This window comes from Sylvia atricapilla, chromosome 1, assembly GCF_009819655.1.
Source record: "Sylvia atricapilla isolate bSylAtr1 chromosome 1, bSylAtr1.pri, whole genome shotgun sequence".
NCBI classification, from domain to species: domain Eukaryota; kingdom Metazoa; phylum Chordata; class Aves; order Passeriformes; family Sylviidae; genus Sylvia; species Sylvia atricapilla.
Genome location: NC_089140.1, coordinates 115,341,810 through 115,362,255, shown reverse-complemented (window position 1 = coordinate 115,362,255; position 20,446 = coordinate 115,341,810). Strand labels below are relative to the sequence as shown.

Here is a 20,446-nt window from a genome sequence, read left to right as displayed (position 1 = left end):
GGATGTAACCATGGGAAATGTTAAAGGCAGTATTTTTCAACTGAGCTTCACATAAAATGAACCTTTTTCGGTCCATAAAATGTCTGGAAGAATTACTTGAATTTGAACTACAAATTAGACCAATTACTTTTATACTGTCCCTTTTGGCAAAGGCTGCCACAGAAGAGTCAGTTTGACCTGCTGACCCCTGACCGAATAAAGCGATAAGATGCCAGTCTTTGATTAATCTAGTTAGTTTTACAAAATCTGGCATCTCAACAAGCCCAAACTAGTTACTCAAACCAGTCTTCAATGTAACATTCAAATGATCACTCCGTGGAGTCCCAGAGGTATTCATTACAGACAAAATTGCTCTTGTTGCCTCGCATACAAGCTGAGTTTTCAATGGGAAATGAAAGGCTGCCTGGAAAAATAGGCCACCTAATTAAGTTAAACTACTCTAGCATTTGGCTTGACATCTTCATTACTCAAAATTAAAAAGATGCTTCACTTGAGCACACAAGTTACTATTGTTTATGTTGTTTTCCTCTTAAATTGGCTTCTTACATAGAAGTCTGTTTTTCAGAATTATATCTTGTAATAGCTTGCATATTTCTTGCAGTTTATGAAAATGTCTTAATAGATACTATGCTGCTGATAGTTTGTACGACATCAGTACAATTGAACTTATTACTAGGGTCCCAGCAGTCCCAATGCTTACATGACACTTTATTAAGAGAGGGCCAGATCCTGCCACTTTTACTTGCTTAAATAATCTGTACTCGTTCACATATTGAGCACTTCCTTGGCCTTTTTAATGTAAAGTGCTGGGTCTGAAATCTAGGTGTTAAAGCCAGGGGGACCACTGGTAGGAATTGGGAGCTTTGATATGCCTCAGCTTTCTGCTTTTCCTGTGATTGGCATGGAGGTAAACAAAAGTTACATCATAATTACAAAGAGTAGCCATGCCTCTGTTTTGATCCTCCTTTTCTCAAGTGGTGACATTTTACATTAAATCAGATTTCTTTCTGGCAATTTCATCAGTCATTCAGGAGAAGTGTGGCACAGGTAGGACCCACTGTCCTTTTGAATACTGAGAAGCAATCTATTGTTTCTGAGCTTTTCTAAGGAAAGAAAAGTAAAAGAAGGAGAAAAAAATTCCCTACCAAAAAAATAAAAGGATCCTTTGTCCTTCATAATTGTGTGCCCTGAGTACAACATTGTTTCATCTTTTGGTGTCTTTCTCAGAAAAGATATGGAAATTTAGACAGAATATTTGCCCCCTAAACAGATATATTTAAATGTAAATCTATACTACTCCTATTTTAAGAGCATTTAAAAATGTAAACATGTGAAGAGCACACTGTCTTGATTGCTGGTTTAGTCTATGCTATGATGTTAATGAGGCTTCTGACAGGTTAAATGTGGTGTATCATCTATATTTTCAAGCAGCAGGATTTGTGAAGATGTAACTTCTATTTTTTTTTTTAGTTCAATCCTGCTTATTAAATATGTATATTGCTAGTTTTATTACCCAGTGCTTTGTACTGAGCATAATTTAGGAATGTTTTGCAGAGAGAGTCTCTAAAAAGTTTTTTTATTTCTAATATGCTTTTTATCTCTACTTGAGAAAGAATACTGAGCACACAGAGTAACTGATCTATGGAAGTATGTCTTGTAGTTCTGAGTTCAAGATTATTATACCATACCTGATGCCGCCTGCATTATAGTACAGACCAAAGCCTGTAAAATAGGAACCTGAGTTATCTTAAGAATTTTAGCCTTCATTAAAATGTAGTAGTAGTAGTAGTACTAGTAGTAGAAGTAGTAGTAGTAATAGTAATTAGTAGCGGTAATAAGAAGAACAAAAATAATAACAACAATAATAATGATAGTAGTAGACACCGTGGGAGAGAAAGTACCTTTCTTTTCAGGAGAGAAGAGTGACAAGGGTTTTGGACAATGACCACACTTGTACCCCACTGGGGACATGCTAAGCAAGGTGAAAAACAGTCACAGGTTAGAGGGACAAGACTCCACTTTGGGGGCTAAGGATGCTCCATTTGTGCCTAAAGCTCTTGTACATTCCTAAAGAACTGCTTTGGCCAGTTGGTCAGTAGCTAGTAAGAGACTTGCACTTCTCTCTTAAGTTTATTCAAATGTTTTAAAGAGGAAAAGTGAACAATTGTATTTTTTTCTGACGAGAAGTTTAACTGTTTCAGTAACAGTATTGGTTTTTGCAGGCCCCAGATCCTTTAGTCTCTTACAGTATTTGTGCTCCTACTTATTGTCATCTTTAAACCGTGTTTCAATTTAAAGCCTCCATTGAAAACACACTGCCCAGCAAAGCGCTATGCTAGGTGCATAAAATTAATGTAATTAATGAAAAGACTCGGGAATGAAAGATTTTTAAAAGTCTGTTGTTTTACATAGTTCTGTATGCTTTGAAAATTCGGATTTTTTAAAATGCATAATATAATTTTCAGCACATTCTCTTTCTTGAAAACTGATTTCATCTGGTACAGGAAAATTAATGTTTTGCTTGGGGCTTTGGCCTTTAACTAATGCAAATTAGAGAAATTGATTAACACAATACAAAAAAGTTATACCTTCCCCTGTAATACATTTTTGATAGCTGTGGCTTGATAAATTAGTATATTGTGTGTTTTTAAATGAATATGATTTATTGCTGTTGTCTACCATATGAAGAAACACAAAAAAATTGTTTTCAGGATCATTGACTTGAACATATCAATGGCACTGTTGGACAATTCTTACTGAGTGTTAAGATGATTTATGTAAGGGACCGAAGGTTTCCACAGTAATGCATTATAGTCTCAAGCTATCAAGCCTTGTTCATGCAGAGACAAAAGCAGCTAAAATCACTTGCTTCTGAAGGTCCTCCATTTAGAAATTAGAGATAAGGTTGATCCTATTAAAACTCCTGGAAATATCCACTGTCAAATATATTATCCTAACTTTTAAATTTATGTAAGGTACGTGGCTGTTTTTCCCCTTCTAATGAGCTCATTGTTTTTACATTACTCTCGATTCATAAGTATTTCAGTTATGTAACAACGTGTTCAATAATAGAAGAGGAGACAGCCTGAAGCATCTATCTTTTAAAAACTGGCATCTTTCCACAGTTCAGATGCAGAAGCCTTGGTGCAAATGAAAAATTAAGACACGCTCTACATACTTGGCAGAACCTTTCATATCATTTAAATTAAATATCTATAGGCAAATTCTCAATTTTTAAGGAACTGTTGCTAATAAGAGATTCTGTTGAGTAAATGCATGGTGACTGATGCAACCACTGAGCACACAAATCAGACTTACTTATTGAATGTTGTCTTCTGTGCTGTCATACAGGAACAATTCTGGTCTTTCCAGGGGGATTTACTCTGGATGTTTGAAAGCTTGCTGCCTCTTGTGGTCAGTCTGCTTGAGCCCTCTCCTTTGATTTGCCTTCTCTGATCACTTCTTAAACTTCTACTAAAATTATTTTGAAACATAAGTAAGTTCTGGTGGCCAACATGCTGTTATCACTTCAGAGTACTTAAGGAAAGGGGTGGTATTTCCCTTACTTTTCTGATGAGTAACCTCAAAATTAAATACTAGATTTTCTTGTGTTTGTTATCAGCATAGCAGGATGCATAGCCCTAATCTGAGTTATGTGTTGCCAAAGTAAAGAACTGACTCCTGACATACAGTTCCTCTCAGTGTCCCAGTTTTGCCCCTCCTTCCACAGCTCGTTTCTGGATTTGGCCAATCTATGTGGCTAAAAGGGTAAATTGAAGAGGACCAATGGGATCTTCTTCAGAAACAAAAGCTTGGGTTTGGGTTGGACAATGGGTCAGGGTTTAGCATCCATATAATTTTATTCTGGCAGGCTTTTCTTGGAGTATCATAAAATGATACTCCAAGGTAGCATATTGATAATGAAGCTTCTTGATCTCAGAGTGGATCTGTTTCCATCATTTCAAGCAGAAATGTCAGAAATATTTAGCCAGAACTTAGAATATTGTCCTCTAAATTTGGGAAGACATCCTTAATTCAAAAATCTTTTGTAACATTGTGTCTATAGATAGCTCAAATTTAAGGATAGTCAGTTCTGAGATTTCCACTGTGTAGATTTCATCTGAACTAGACTGAAATCTGTTTATAATAAGCACAGATGTAATGAAAATGCTCTTTAAAATAAACAAAAATTAAAACCTGTGTCTGTTTAGTGCTGTGCAGTTGGTTTAATGGTGTTAATTTGCACAGGGCTTTCTCTCTGGAATGTTACAAAGGCCTAGGAAGTTCCCCTAAACTGAAGAGATGATTAAAACCTCATTCACTCCAGTAATCATGAGATGAAGGTGAAACCACTGGCAAATTTCCTAGTGTCTCTGTGGTAAAGAAAAGCAAGCATTTCTGCTGCTTTTGTTTGTTTGTTTGTTTGTTTTGGGTTGGTTGGTTTTTGTTATTCAGAAGTGAAAAAGTGAGCTTGCTGAGGTTTCTGTGACCAGTAGAATGAAAAGTTGCTATTCCATGTTTTTCTGAATACAGCAAGTCCTGCTGATAGGAAAAAACTATGAAGGAAAAATGCTTCGAGTGGAAGGGAACGACTCTAACCTTCTCCATCCCCAAGAAAAGCCTAGTGGAGCTGAAACTACAGGCCACCATTTATTAGTAATACTTATGAACTATACTTATGATTTGTAATTGGATACAGGGAGTATAGCCCTCCCTGATGCTCTAGATGCTAGATAACTGCTTTAATCAGAAATTCCAGATAAATGGCTCGTGTTGGAAGAAATGGTGCTCTAAGGAGGCCCAGAGGCTGGGACAGGATGATGACTGGTCTGGGAGTGGGAGTTCTTGCTACAGGGTTAAGCTTGAGACCAGCTTTTCTGTAAATTTCCCTAAAATTTCCCTTTACAGAAGAAGGTGACAATACAACATTCCAGGAGAGCCCATTGCCAGCAGTGGATCAGTTGCATCAAGGGGACCCCAGATGGTTACTAAAATAGGTTTTCCAAAGGCAAGGAGAGAGGTGACAGGAAAGGAGTGGGTGTTTGAAGCTTGTAGCTGCTATTCACAGGACAAGCACATGTCCCGTTCCTCATGACTCTCCTTCAGGCACAGTTGCAACAGCCTTGTTCCTAGGATATGTTGGGTTTGCTGCAGATGTATCCAGGAATTTTGGGTTTGATATGCCAGTGTGCTAAGTCATTACAAGCATCTGAACCAAGCTCCTGGACAAGACAAATGAATACCAGCAAATCACTGTTGAAGTAACTTGCATGAGGAAGTTATGTCTATATGCATTATGTGCACACAGCACTGAGCATGGAAATATCAAATTGGCTGAATAGGGTGCTCTGCAGATGCTTTTGAATATCTATCCATACCATTAGCATATAGCTTAGATTCTGCTTAGCTTTACTAAATAGTACAATAGTTTATGTCTTAAGAAAAAATTTAAAATAGAGAAACATAGGAAATACTATAATTTGAATTATATGTTATTTGGTGTGTCATTATGGGGGTTGCTAGTCTAATCTTATGTTTAAGTGTAGTGGACAATGATATTGTAGGTGATGTGGGGTCAAATACACTCTTAACTGCTTCACAAGCAGCAACCATGATGTGATTTTTTTTCACTAATTAATCAGAGAACAACCATTTATTTAAAATGCTTAACACATGTAATATATATAACATTATTATATACCTACACATGACAGCTTGAATTGTGGAGCTGCTATAGTGCTTTATACTTCCCTCTTAATAAGTGAAGCTAATGTCCTACTGGCAGGTCAATTGATTCCACCATTTTTGAAGTAGTACTAATTAAAGACTCATTTGAAACACGAAGAATCAAAAGTAAAACCTGGTCCATCCATATGTGACATGCAAAAAGAGACATACAAATGAGCAGATATGCTAAGTGCCTCCAATAGCCTGCCAATATTTGATTTAGGAATATTTGCTTTTAGTAGTGAACTTAAGTCTCACAGGACAGTGTGAGGGAGAGAAAATGTTAATACTTTCTACCTGCAAAATCAAGGGAGAGAAAACCCTTTTGAGTCTATAAGTCTTTCGGTACAGTAGAAAAGACAGTTTTGACTGCTGAACATAAATGTCATCTTTTCACAGCTAATGAATCCTTCCTGGAAGCTGTAGGCTACATGGATCCAAACTCACCAGGATTACAGTTACCAAATCTAAGTGTACCTGCAGGGATAGTGCTGGTCCAGGAGAGCATTATGGATCTTGTCCTTTCCTTCATTTCTGTTCCTTGCTGTTTAGTTATTGTGGTATTAGATCTTAAACTCACTTTAGACACCTTTTTCTTCATCATGGATTTTATGTAATAATAATTAGCAAGTAGCTAGTGTATGTGTTGTCACTGATATTTTTAGTTGGTTTTGCAAAATTTATACATTGTTATTGAGTAAATGTGATGTTCTCTTTGTCATGTTAAAGCTGCCTCTCATTTAGTGAGGGTCTATTTTACTGTATTTCCCCTTGGAGAAATGGATGCATCATGGCTTGTAAAAGTGAGGGCGAATACAACTTAGAGAGGTCAGAGGACTCACACCAGCTTGCCATTAAGGAGAAAGCAGGGGCAAAGGGAGAGCAAACTCCTGTGCTGGAGGTGAGAAACACAGCTGGAATGCATGGGTAGAATCAAAGTCCTCACACATAACAGTGATGATATCACTGTCAAACCCTGTTCTGTTGTTTTCATTTTGAGGGATTTTACTTCGGCCTTTCCAGTCTTCCTGTTCTATTTCATACTAAGATATTTGGTAAAGAGATTAAAACCTTTTTTGGAAAAAAAGACAAAGTAGCCAGAACCATGGCAATGTGCATTAGAGGAGATTTTCCTGTGTTCAGCAGCTTACTGAAAACATTTAATACTGTTTGGTTTTGGTCTGATTTAAGTTTATATCTACATGCTCATACAGAGGAGAGTAACCTCAGGCATCAGGAGGACATTATTACTGTGATGACTAATGAAAAATCCCTTTGTTTATAATTGGCCATTGATTCTTCCCTTGCCCTTCTGCATGAATTCATATACCGTACTGTCCTCCATTTGGAAACTCATACTGGGGGAAACGTTTCCTTCCAATAGCTGCTCCTCATACTCATCCTTTCTTGTGACACTTTTCAGGAGCAGAATATATTTAAATCCTTGCATTTCCAGAATTAACAAAAGCAGCACTCAGAGCAGGACTGCTGTGCTGAAGAGGGGCAGGAAGGGTGGGAGTAGTCTCTGTGCTATAAATCTCCTGACTGTGGGCATGGGATGTTCAAAGACTGATCACTTTGCAAAGGAGTTGGCTGTTCTCAGAAAAGCAAAGCAGGCTTTCAGGCTGAGCCATTGCAACTGATCTCTTTAACTCTTTATTAGGCTCACCTTTTCCTTTTAAGAAATACACACATACCCACCCTATCCCACAAATGAGCCTACCTGCTGTACAAAACCTGTAGATAAATGATAGCAATTATCCACCTTTGTGCATTACTCTGACTTTGCCTGTGGCTTTTCCTTGGACTTAGTGGCAGCAGAAAACAAAAGACTAACAGTTGTTTGATGGAGTTACTAATTCAGATAACTGAAAAAATGTATTTCTAATTCAGTTTATAGATTAAGAAAGAAAATAATTTGATTTTTTTAGGCACTTCAGACGTATTTTTATAAACACAGAATATACTCATGCTAAGTATGTACTGTTTCTTATTCTTTGTAGCTAAGTAAATACATGGCACTCCTATGAGTATAAAAGTGGTATCTTTCTTCGCTATGTAATTCTTGGTCTGAGTAGCAGGGAGTAAAATGGACCATTTTGTGCTAATATTAATTTTATAAATTGCATTCCCTTTTCCACAATTCTCATGAAAAAGGTATACAGCTTGATAAACACTCAGAAGATTTTAACAGGACCCTTGAAATCTGTTTGAGTTCACCTTCTTTAAAAAAATATTTCTAAGGGAAAACTATTATAGGTTCTTATGCCTTAGGGGTGTTTTTTTCCTCCATGCATAATGGTGAGACTTCACTTGTATAATATATGTGTCTTGAAAATATTCTTTCTTAAATTGTAGATTGTGCTTAGAAGTATGAGAGTTTGGCTCTTTTTGTTTGCTTTGTATTACTTTTATTGTTATTATTGACCAGTGCTCATATGATTTTCATAGCACTTTCCATTTGTTGTTTCTTTTTTTCCTCCAGTCTTTTCCTGGCCCAAGTCTCGAAAGTGAAGATTTTAACATACCTCCTATAACTCCTCCGTCATTGCCTGACCATTCCCTGGTGCACTTGAATGAGATAGAATCTGGGTACCACTCTCTGTGTCATCCCATGAACCACAATGGCCTCCTTCCATTCCACCCTCAAAACATGGATCTACCTGAAATTACAGTTTCCAACATGCTTGGCCAGGACGGGACACTGCTTTCCAATTCTCTCTCTGTGGTAAGCACTTTAAGTCTTTTCCTTCTGTTCTGTTCTAAGTCCAAAATCATTGAAATACAGACCTGTTGAAATCCTTCAAGGGGGCCCACACCTGCACCACTCACATTTTGGAGTCTGCTGGCCTGACTCTGGGTATTACGTTGTATTCCGTGTGTCAAATCCTTCTCCCAGCTGAGGTGAAGGGGGATTTTCAGCTGAGTTCCTCAAAGCCGAGGTGTGGACTTCCTCCACCTTGGGTAGAAGTGTTCCTGCTTTACAGGGATGTAAATAATAACAGAAAGAGGCTCAAGGCTCTGACTCCTGCTGGAGCAGATGGCCGTTGTTCTGTATTTGTCTGATGAAGCTCTTTCCATTCTCATTTGCATGTGCTGAGAGGCTGTACAAAAATTTAATATCTACTTTCTTGTTTACCGCACGTTTGGAAAACAGCAAATGTTATTTCTGATTCTAGGCCAAATCTTACAGCCTTTTTACAGTTCCCAGTCCTTAGCTAGCCAGAATCCAACTGAAATGACTGGACAACTTGCTTATAAAGTCTGTCAGATAGTCATTATGGTCGTATTCTTGTGAAGCTTGATATTATAAATCACTTCTTTGAATGTTAAATTGCTTGCAAAAACTGCAGAGCTACTTTTCAAGTTACATTTTCAAGTGGGCTCTACAATTAATTAGTATACTTCTTGCATAGCAGCTCCAGACAAGATTATTTCACACTGATGTACAATTCTAACCCAAAGAGTTAAAAATCCCATGAAAGAGGATGGAGCCTGATGCTATGTGTTTCCCACTTGAAGCACTAGGTGGGCTAAATGGGCTGCCCAGGAGCTGCAGATCCCAACAGCCACAGATAAGAATCTATTGTTCCTAGAGATAAAAGGTCTGGGCTTCTCACCGAAAGTTCTGCACTTAGGGACTGAGGCTGTTTAGGTTTCCCAGCTTCCTGACTCCCCACCACATTATCCAAAAAGCATAAATCAGTCCTGGGAACCTGAGAGCTGACACATCACATGGAGATTTGGGTAGTGAGGGATCTATGTTCAGCTCCCCATCAGCCCCTCAGACTAACAGCCCCAGAGCCAGGGGGCATAATGGCTGGAAAAGACTTTGTTTACAGCAAAAATCTGCCTTGTCACATGACTTCACTGGAAATTAATTAAAATAAAGCTACCTTGATTTTGAGGAGCTCTTCGTTCCCTCAGACAATGTCCAAAAAGCAGAGGGCACAAATATTGGCTTCCTTATATGTTGCACAGTTATTGATTTACTAGAATGTTGCACACTTTGTGTTTGAGGTCAGAATCTGACCCCAGGGTTATGTTCAATAATGGGAGGAGTGGAGGAGAGGCAGATTTATATAGAGAAATATAAATATGCTCCATGGAAAGAGCCTATATTTTCCTTGCTTGTCTACAAAGCTGATGGCATGCATTAAAGAGCTTGAGTGAAATCTTGTGTGAGGTTCCGAGAATCAGAGCTATGAAAGGACTTGAAAAAGTAAGAGAAATGCTTGACACTCGAGTCAAGACAGACAGTATTTCATTGAATTGACCTCTTTTGAGCCATGGTTATGGCTCAGAACTGTGCATTCTTTTAAGCTGTGATATTTAACATTAACCTTTTGCAACAAGTTCTGAACAAAGGGCCTTGGGAGTGTGTAGATCATTGCAGTGAATAATCGCATTGAGGGCAAATACAAAAAAGTCGAATAATATAACTAGGCAATTTTGCTGTTGGAACTTAGTGAAGATCAGAAAAGATGAAAATCAGATGTCGAGAAAATATGGGCTGAATTTTGACAGTAATTTCTGAGGATTTGTTCAATAAATAAAGCATGATCCTTGAAGTGTCATGTGCTAAGTCAACTGTTATCCCTAACTTGCATGCCCTTTTTGCACAAGAGTGCCTCTTACCTAGCAGTAGTTTTAACTCAAGCTGGCTTGTCTGTGCAGGGGAGGAAGCTACAGCTCATGTTAGTATAACTGGTACAGTGTTAACACCCTGATTTCATACAGTTCAAACACTGTTTGGCAGTGTAGCTCCTCTGATTTGAATTTGATAACTTGAGAGAAATTAACTTTGGGGAAATAATTTAACTCTTCAGTGAATTCAGGGACTTCTTCAGTGAATAGAATGACCCCATTGTTCTTTTGGCTTTGCACTGATGAAGAAAAACAGGGGATTTTTAGAGTTAACAGTCTTAGTTTTGAATCTTTATAATCCAGAACATTTAACATTTTTTCTTCAGTATGACTCTTTTCTTGTGCTATTACTCATCTCAAGTTTCCTTTTTACTATCTCATCAAACTCTGATCTATTTAACATGTTCTTGTCTAAATCACTCCTATATTGCCTCATATAGAACATAATTTATAGGTTTCTCAAATCTATCAAAACCCTTGGTTCTATGTAATTTCTAGTATATCAAGTACCATTTAGTGTACATGGAAAACATGTGTCTCACTTCATTTTTCAGGGCAATAATGGGTATTTTTAGAAAAAATATTCTTAGAAACAAATCTGTTGGCTGTTCCTGATCCCTAAATAATTTCACATCTTCAGCAAATTTTACTTATGTTGGGACAAATTCAGCTGCATTGCAATGTGCCTCTGATTGAATTTGGTTATTTTTTCTTTACTTTGAACATCCTTCTGTTTAGCTAGTTTTTAGCCCACGCTGGTATTTTAGCAATAATACCTTCTTCTTTATCTGTATATTAGAACTAGTGAGTGTTTTTCAGTTTGTGATTTTATAGCAAAGCATTACTGAATGCTAGCCGAATGTGAGAAAGGAATCTCAGTGAGCTCCGAAACAGTTGGAAAATAGTTCATACACTAAGTATAGTGTTTTTCTTCTGTCTCAACTACCAGGTGTTTTCAGATGAGGATTTCTGTGATTTTGGGCAGATTGAAAATAGAAGATGTACCCTTCCCAAAACCCCTTCAAATCTCCCCCCATCAGAAGTCCCTGTTTCATGCTGTGCAGCACTCCCTCCAAGCTGCAGATGAAATCCCTTTCAGTAAGGATGGCAGGATTTACCCCAATCTCTCTAAGAATTCTCCTCTGCAGAAGTGCTTAAATACACACAATAAGAGCTCACTACCAGCTCAGTGAATTCGTATTAGGGATTGGCTTCTTACAGATTTTTACACTGTGAGAATTCTTTCTAAAAAAATTTTGCAATGCTGGGAGATGAAAATTTCTCATTGCCATTGGCAGTGTCTAAAATTTGGAATTAACCTTCTTTGAAGTTTTTTTGATTGATTGATTGGACTTTCATATTGTATGCCCATTATTTAAGAAAAAAATCAAACAACAACACAATTAAAAATTTTCCTTCTCATTATTCTATTGTCAGTTCATGTATTTACTTCTGTGTTTGTATATTTCTATATTTCTTCTTAGTTGACCTACAGAATATACACCGTTAAATTATATCATGTTGTCACATACAGATTTCTTTAGACACTCATTGTATCTGAATATCAGGGCTTCAGAAATGTACAAAATTTGTGCAGAATGTGAGTCATGGTGGTATTAACCCACAGCCCAGCCCCAACACAGGAGCCCTCTAAAATCCTCCTTCAAAATGGACATTATTTCCATTCCTGCTTCTTAATTGGATGCAATTTGATATAGATAGAACTTTTTGTTTAATTAAAATGTACCTATGGTCCTTTAAACATATTTGCTTCTATATAATGCAATAAGGATACCTTCCTGGTTTCTTACCAGTTGAAGACTGTGTGGGTTTGGTTAGATCGCAGCTGGGGCTTGACCTGCCAACCTTTCTCTGTTGGTGTGAGTTTTCCTGAAATATCCCAAAGCATATTTTCAAGGACCACAAGAGTTACCCTTCTAACATTTGCAAAAAATGCATGTTGTATAAGAATGTGTATTTACCTGTAAAAATGCTTTTGAATGTGTTCTACAAAATTAGTTTTTCTGTGTATCAATAAAATTATAGACATTCCAGCTTCTTTAGTGTATCCTGTAGATAGCTGGCTTTTTTGCAAGAAACCAGGGTTAAAAATTACAGTGCTGTTTTTACATAGTGGGGAAAAAAAACCCCAATCTATTTTTGGAATGCTTTCATTTGTAATCTTGTGCTGATCTTTTTTGAAAATGTGGCTCATGATGGTATACCATAGAAAATTCACAAGAAAGAAGTAGAAGATTTCAGTGTCTTGAAATGCTTCAAATTTCTGGGTTTTCAGTTTCAAGTGGAAAAGATGTTAAAAGACAATAAAATCAGGGGGGTTATTTTCCAAATTCTTTACTTGTGCTGGCAACAAAAGCCAGCATAATGTATATACTTAAGATTTCTTGTCATTTTTAGTATACAGTCAAGGCACACTTTAAATTCAAAGCCTACTGTACAACTGTTTTGACAACTAGCACATCAGTAGGTAATGTGCAGGACATATGAAACTGAAGCAAAATGTTTCTTTAGGTCTATAGGGAGTGCAGTACTTCAAGGAATTCAGATATATTAGAGCAGCATGAATTTCTAATATGTTGCTCTTATGGAAAAGACCACTGGCATATTGAATAATGCTTCTTTCAAAGCAGAGCAGAAAATGTGATTACCGACAATTTCATTGCTGTTTTTAAAATAAATATTTTTGAAATCTTGAGGTGTTTTATTTCATGTAATGCATAAAATATGTAACAGTGTGCTAGAACTAAAGATCTTTTAGGTCACGGAAGAGTAGATGATGTCAGCTATAATTATTCAAATGTGGAATAATAGAAGCATTAGTTTAAAATAAAATGCATATAACAAAGGCCCATGTCCGTATATTTAAAAAAAGCAATAAAAAGCTCCTTGCTCCTTTTTCTTGCACACTTAGAGAGAAGAATAAAGGCAATGAATAATTATTTAACATTATAACTCAATTCATTAAAGCCTGAACAATTGCTTTATACTTTTTCAGGAATTTTTTAGATATGCAACCCGTTGGAGATTAATACCTTAAACAAAATGTGGCATTGTATAACAGGGAAGAAAGCAGACAGCTACTTTTTTTTTTTTTTTTTTTTTTTTTTTTTTTTTTTTTTTTAAATCTTAGGTAGAATGAATTTAGTATTTCTTATTCACAGTACAGTTGCTAATAAATGTAATAAAGGAGACTGTTGTTGTTGTTGTACCTGGGATGCAATTAAGAGATTTTGTTTTACTGTGGGTTTCATACATGTTAGTATTTGTGACTCATCTTGAGGCTGACCTATACAGCTGATTCTTTTTTCTTGCACCTTTAAGCATTAGTGCAAACTACTGAGTCAAACAGAAATTCATTATTTCTGATAAACAAGTTGAATGACTTTCATAAAAAAAAAAAAAAAAAAAAAAAAAAAAAAAAAAAAAAAAGAAAGAAAGAAAGAAATTGTGTCTCCTAACCTAACTGTTGAGATTTGAATCATGTTTGGATACTTTTTTCTAGCTTGTATTACATGCCAGTGGTAGCAGATATGTTTTGTCTCTGGTGAATACTTCACATTTGTGCCTCATTACCAGTCTCTGGTCTTCAGTTTACAACAAAATTTACTGTTATGCTACACAGACCTGCTGCTACCCCAAATTTTATTGCACTGAGTTATTGCCATCAAAACCACCAAATCATAAAGCTAAGGTCATGGAACATCTTGTGTTAAAGTTGTTTGGGGTTTTTCTCTTATTAAGCAACTTTGTATTCTTCTTTTCACGAAAAACCCACAAAAAAACCCCAAACCAACAAACAAACAACAACAAAAAAACAACACCATGTTTTCCAAGCGGGTTTTTTTTTTTTTCTTCAGTGAAATAATGCTTGCATGGAAAAGGGTTACAATAGTTAACATATATTTTGTCAAACACCCTAACCAGCTCTTGTCCCTCAGCATAACCTTATTTTCTCTAGTAGAATTATGATGATTTATTCCATCAAGGCCTCTAGGACATCATTTTTATCTTTTATTTCTTCTGATGTCTTCTGCACTCTTTTGTCATCAGAAAGACAACAGAAAGGACATGTAGAGGAGCTGAATAAGGCGTAATTTGATCAAGGTTTCATAAATATCTGAATATTGCATATGTGCTACTAGAAGGCTCTTTACTGTGCTACAAAAAAACTTATGATGTCAGAAATTACAGCTGTATAAAATCAGAGTGGAAACAGTGCATGCATTTGTAGCAGTGATAGAGATGTGCCACTTAGCTATAGTGTACTGTGGCAGGTGGTTGGTTCTCTGTGCCTCAGGATTAAATTCAAACGGTACATCTCTCAAAAAAGATGTGCTCTGTCTGAGACTGGACTTACAGACCCCACAGTACAGCAAGGAGACCAGAACCTTACCATGGGTCACATTGTTCCGGGGGCCTTCTCAGCAGAAAACATCAGTCCATGCACTCATGGAATGGGCAACATTGCTGATACTACCTCAGCTGGTAGCAGCTCTACAGTTTTCCCTCCCATGAGAACATCAGCAGAGTAAAAGAAAGCACTCTGTGGGTGCAGGCTGCTGATGGACCCCACCTTCTTCAGGTCAACTAGGACAAACATTCCTGTGAAAGTACTTGTAGAGCTTTTTTTCTGGTCCTGAAGTAGCATCTATTAAAGTTATACTCTCTAAGAGCTTACCTTCAAGATAGAGGAAGTAAATATTTGCACATAACTGTAGGAAAATATTTGTACACTAATGACCAAGATTCTTTTCAGAATAATTCCAGGTCTCATTTTTAAAATTGAAAATGAAGCTGTTGATTTACTGTCAGTTGGGAAACACTGTATCCTGCTTATTTGAGTGTGGTTGTTTAGAATCCACGTGGCTCACATATTTCACAAACTCAGTCAGAAAACAACTTCAGTATCATTTTAAGAAGAAATAACAAGGTGGCATATATTTTATTTTTGAAAATAGCCTTCTGTAGAAAGTGCTTTGGTGACCTTTTTTCACAGTGGTTGCCCATTGTCTGATAGGAGTTTATTTGCTACATAAAAAAGTAAGAAAAAGAAATAAGTTTAGTTGTATTAATCTTTTTCTTAGGCTTTGGCCATAGACACAGGCTAAGACATGATGAATGTGATGAAGAGAGAAAGACTTCAGTTGTGGGTGGTAGATTATACAACACCTCACATGTGAAGTACTCACAGGAGTGATTTATGCATAAGCAGCATCATAGCTGCAAGTGTCAAACAAAACAGATAATAGAGTATGCAAATAGAGGAAACATAACTCTCAGAAAATGTCAGAAATTCAGGGGATTCAGCAGCAGAGATTGTTGACTTTAATCTGCTGCTTTTAACATTGCATGTAGTTGTCGAGAACAGCATGAAAATGAAATGTTTCTGAAGACTCGCACTTCGGCAAAAAAATTCATAGTGATCTTAGGTCCTGTATATGGAATAAAAGTGAAATGTCTTTCTCAAAAACTGTGAACATACTTCTATGAAGACAAAAAGGAAGGAGAAGCCACAGTGCAGATGAAAAGGAGGGCTTTGTGCATCAGGTGAAGTAGCCTCTACTTCCCCGTTTCATCATTTAAATGCATGAATTTACATTCTTTGAAACACAAAAGCAGCTGAGAAGACTGCACACCCCTCATGGGTTTGTACTGTATTCACCATCTCATCACATTTTGTTCAGTAGTAGAAAGGTGTGTGGACAAAAGCAGCCCCACTACACAATGTTCTGTCTTAACTCTAGATGCCATATGCATGCTGGAAGTTCAGCTGTGTCACCTGCTAGAGTGTGAATTCTCCTGAAGTCTTGCAATGTAGAGTCATAGATGTTTAGCAAAATTTTTTCTTCATTTTGAGGGAAAAAGCACAGAATTGGCTTTCCAAGTTGAAGGAATTTAAATGGTCCAGTTAATAGTCTCAGGGTTTTTTTACCTGTTTTAGTGATTTTTGCAGAGTTTTAAGTATTGTAGTTTGAGTTTACCTGTAACTTTTTACGTGAGGAATGGAAGAAAAAGATTCTAAATGGTAGTGTTTTGAGATTTGAAGAAATAATCAGAAGTAAAAAATAACTCATTTGTTACTTGTATCCCTTTTTCTTTCACAAGACAATTAAGAAATGCTAAAAGTCTAAGGATGCCTACTCTTCCCTAGTCCTTTTAATAACATAAAGATTCATTTTAGATTGATGTTCGCCCCTCTGTCCCCTTTTCACCTCCTCCTCATTTGTACAAAGCCTGTACTGATGCTCTATGTAAATGCCACATTGGGATTCCCTGTGGGCAGCATGTAAAATCTGTAACCTCCACTGCTACTGTGATGCTGTACTTCCGCCACATGCATGTGACCCAGGATCTCTGTAGCCTCACTCACACACCTTTGAACTGCACTTTTGGCACGCTGTACATGCTGTTGCATATATTCAAACACTAAAGATACAAAAATGAATGTCCTTAATTCATTTTTTGTGGATGTCATGGATGGATGCAGTCAGAGAAAAGGAGATAAGTATAGAGTAGGCAGCAAGAAGCATTATGGAGTGAGGAGCACCTCTAAGGCATGCTTGTGCATATCTTTCAGCTGCAAAATCCCTACAATGAATACCTTTCATCTAAAGTGAACAAAGGAATTTCAGTTTGTCTTACATTTTATGAGGATGTATCCAAAATTCCTCTTTCAACCAACATGCAGGGACATAAAAGAGTCAAAGAAGATGTTACAGGTGGTGATGGGCCCTCTGTGTGCCTGCCCTGACCCAGAGCTGAAGTGGACTGCAGTGCTCAGAGTACATAAACACATATACATATGTACCTGGATACCTGATTACACATATATACATATACATGAACATTTATATGTCTGTGTATACATATAGATATAAATATATATACATATATACATATATGTGTGTGTGTATATATATATATATATATATATAAGTATGTACCACACTGTTAATCACTGCAACCCTCTGCTGGAAAAGGAGTGTAACAGACAGGATGTAGCATCTGCAACATCCCCCTTCTCCCCAGATTGTGAATCTACGTTGTTGTTAAACAGAGACTCTAACTAGAGCCAAATTATTGAAGTAGATGCAACAGACTTAATTAATGTACTGCATATGGCTGAATTATACTTTTTTTTTTTACAAAATCCCTGAGTTATAAGTGAGGTTACAGTGCCCAACAGTAACTTTGATAATGGGTACTTTTGCTAATTGAGTTAATGAAGGAAGTATCCTAGTTGCTAAAGTGAGATATGGCATACCTAACAGATAACAAGATGAAACAACTCCATATCACATGTTTAGAATTCTGCTTCCTGACAGTAATGATATTGGGTTATAGGTAGCTTCATTTCATCCTTACAAAAATGATCTAAACTGAAAAAAAACTGTAAAATTAGATATTCCAGTCCCTTAACCAAAAAAAAGGGCCTGCTCATGGAGTATTTACGGGATCAACCCCTTGATGAGAATGCACTCCTTTTTTATTTGGAGATGCAACTTCCTTCTAATACATTTTAAGATTACCTTCATTCACACATAAAGAATTTCAGAGATTAACTCAGTAACTAATCTTTAGTTTCCAATACATGCCTTAATACTCAAGTGTGAGATCTTAGTTTAATGAATTTTATGACACTCCCCTTTCTTAGGTAGTAGCATAAAAGCTGTTTAGTGCAATAGGCTTAGTCCTTATCTGGTTATTAATAACCTTGTCTGGTTATTAAGTTACCTGACAGAAAGTATACAGTGTAAAATAAACACTGGCAGAACTTTGAAAAGTTGTTTTCTGTACACAAAACGACTGACAGCATTTGAAAAATAATGCCATTGACACTCTGTTCTTCTGAAACACCTTTCTTGTGACTTGAAGTGCTTTGCAGTCACTAATTAGCTGAGAAGGTATTTCGCTCATAACAGAGCAAGTAGATGTTCACAATATCAGTCTCTCCTGTCTGTCAAGTACTATACTGTAGGAGAGAAAAACATTTACTTTATTAAAAAGCTAGTAAAATTTAATTCACAATATACAAGACAAATGAATCCCAAGCTGAAAAAGAAAGATCTTACAGGAAGAGAAAGAAAATTACTACATAAGGGGACCTGTAATAATGAAAGTGTTGCCAGTAGCTAATTTCATGTTTGGTGCCTGGTAACACAAAGGTGGTTAGCAGTGTGGTGAGAGTCAGCTTTCGATATTAGAACTAGCAGATGTCCTCACATGTAATAAAAGCATGACTTAACTGCCATGTGCTACACCACTAAACTAAAGCTTTTACAGTGACTGCATATTATGGTAGCTGAGACTTTTAAGCTCTCAAGCAGCCTGAAAGTGATACAGCAACCTTATTTAAGAGCCATGAGAAAGATGTAGGGATTGCTTTGCTTGTCCTTGAAGTGCAGTCAGCTCTGGGGAGAAGTGAAATATCTGTTTAACCACAGAGTGTGATGTTCCACTGCCCCAGATTTCCAGTCCAAACCCTTATGGGCCAGTTCCATAGCACACATGTTTCTTCTCACTTGTCATCAGCTTTTGTGAATGCAGGGAGAGGAAAACTCACAACAGGGAAGTTCTCTGCCCAGAGCCTGGCCTATGTAATTTTAACTGTGGCTGGCATTGTTGCACTGACTTCATCATTTGTGGCATCTGCCTCTGATCTACATTTTAGGAGCTCTGTGACTGACTGAAAACCTCAGTGGGATTTTCAGAAATATTCTGGTGTAATGTTGATCCTGTCCTACTCTAGCAGGAGCTATTGCAGAGTTTCAAAAAAATAGAATTAGCTCTATAACAGATGCTTTCATTTGTTCATAAATTATGAGAATTCAGGTTTTACATTATGTAAAATTAAAGGTGTGTCAACAAAATTGTTTGTCAATAATAATCCACACTCATAATGCTGTCATAATTCTGAAATGTTTTTCTTTGTAACATTTGGAAAATCAGTGCAAGCTGTAAGAAGACTGAAGAAAAAATAATGATCTAATGTCCTGTTTGGAAAAAAAATATATTGTTTTGATTATTATACAATTAAAGACAATATAGGAAAGCTGTGCAACAGAAAAAAGTCATATGAGTAACCTGACCTCTTAGAACCTGGCTCAGTGCAGCCATAATGTTGTGTTACTTCCCAAATCACAGAAATTGGTCCAGAGGGAACTGTAGCATCCCTCCTTTAATGTAGTCCAAAATAGGATTTGAAAAGGTCATCTCACTGAAAGCAGAATACTCCATAGATTTGTCATTTCTGACAGATCTAACTTACTTTTTTGAGAACGTATCTAGGCTCCTCAAGTAAGCTCTGAATAGAGGTTCTCACACTTAATCATCCTACTTAATATACAGCAGGCAGGGGAAGTTGATGAAGATCATTTAATATTTTCAATTGTCTGTTATTTATTTTTGAGGTGTGTTTATATATATGTATATATTTATATTTATTAAGTGTATATTGGTCTAAGAATGTATGATAGATAATAGATGTTGATGGAACAGCTAGGAAATAAATAATCAAGAAGATGTATATTAACTCAGACTGTTTTGGTTCATAGCTGACTTGACCATTTAAGAAACAGTAGAAAAATAATCAGCTTTCCCCAAACCTTATTAGCATATAATCATGATCCAGACTGTATTAGCTCATAAACTAGACTGAGCAAAATAACTCTTCTTGAAGGTTCAGCTATACTGTTATTTTATGACATTGTTTATGTGCATATTTTAAATATTTTATTTATTTATCATCATCCATTACTTAGAAAGTTAGGCTGAGGGAATGGATGTTTATGATACCTAAAAAATGTCACCACAAGTAATGGGATAAAAATAAGCAATGGGTGAAGGTTGGGAAAAAACCCTTCTAATGGCATCAGAATAGTCTGCCAGGTAGTGTTTAAGCACTGGAACATGTACGTATGGGAAAATCCTGCACTGGTTGAGAGATGGGTTGGATGATTTAATAGACCTTTTTTTGAGATGTCATTTCTGTAACTGGTTGATACATACACTAGTGTTCAGATATTTGGACTTGTTTCTTGTTTGTCTGGCA

The 20,446-nt window shown here is 36.6% G+C and overlaps 1 protein-coding gene across 2 annotated transcripts in view; it reads left to right on the top strand.

The window, feature by feature from the left end:
* TOX (thymocyte selection associated high mobility group box) overlaps positions 1–20,446 on the top strand; it is a 224,476-nt gene that overhangs the window by 128,609 nt on the left and 75,421 nt on the right. For both annotated transcript variants that reach the window (XM_066331559.1, XM_066331551.1), the window contains exon 3: positions 8,213–8,455. In XM_066331559.1, the coding sequence (XP_066187656.1) occupies positions 8,213–8,455 (243 nt within the window). The remainder of the gene's footprint in view (positions 1–8,212; positions 8,456–20,446) is intronic.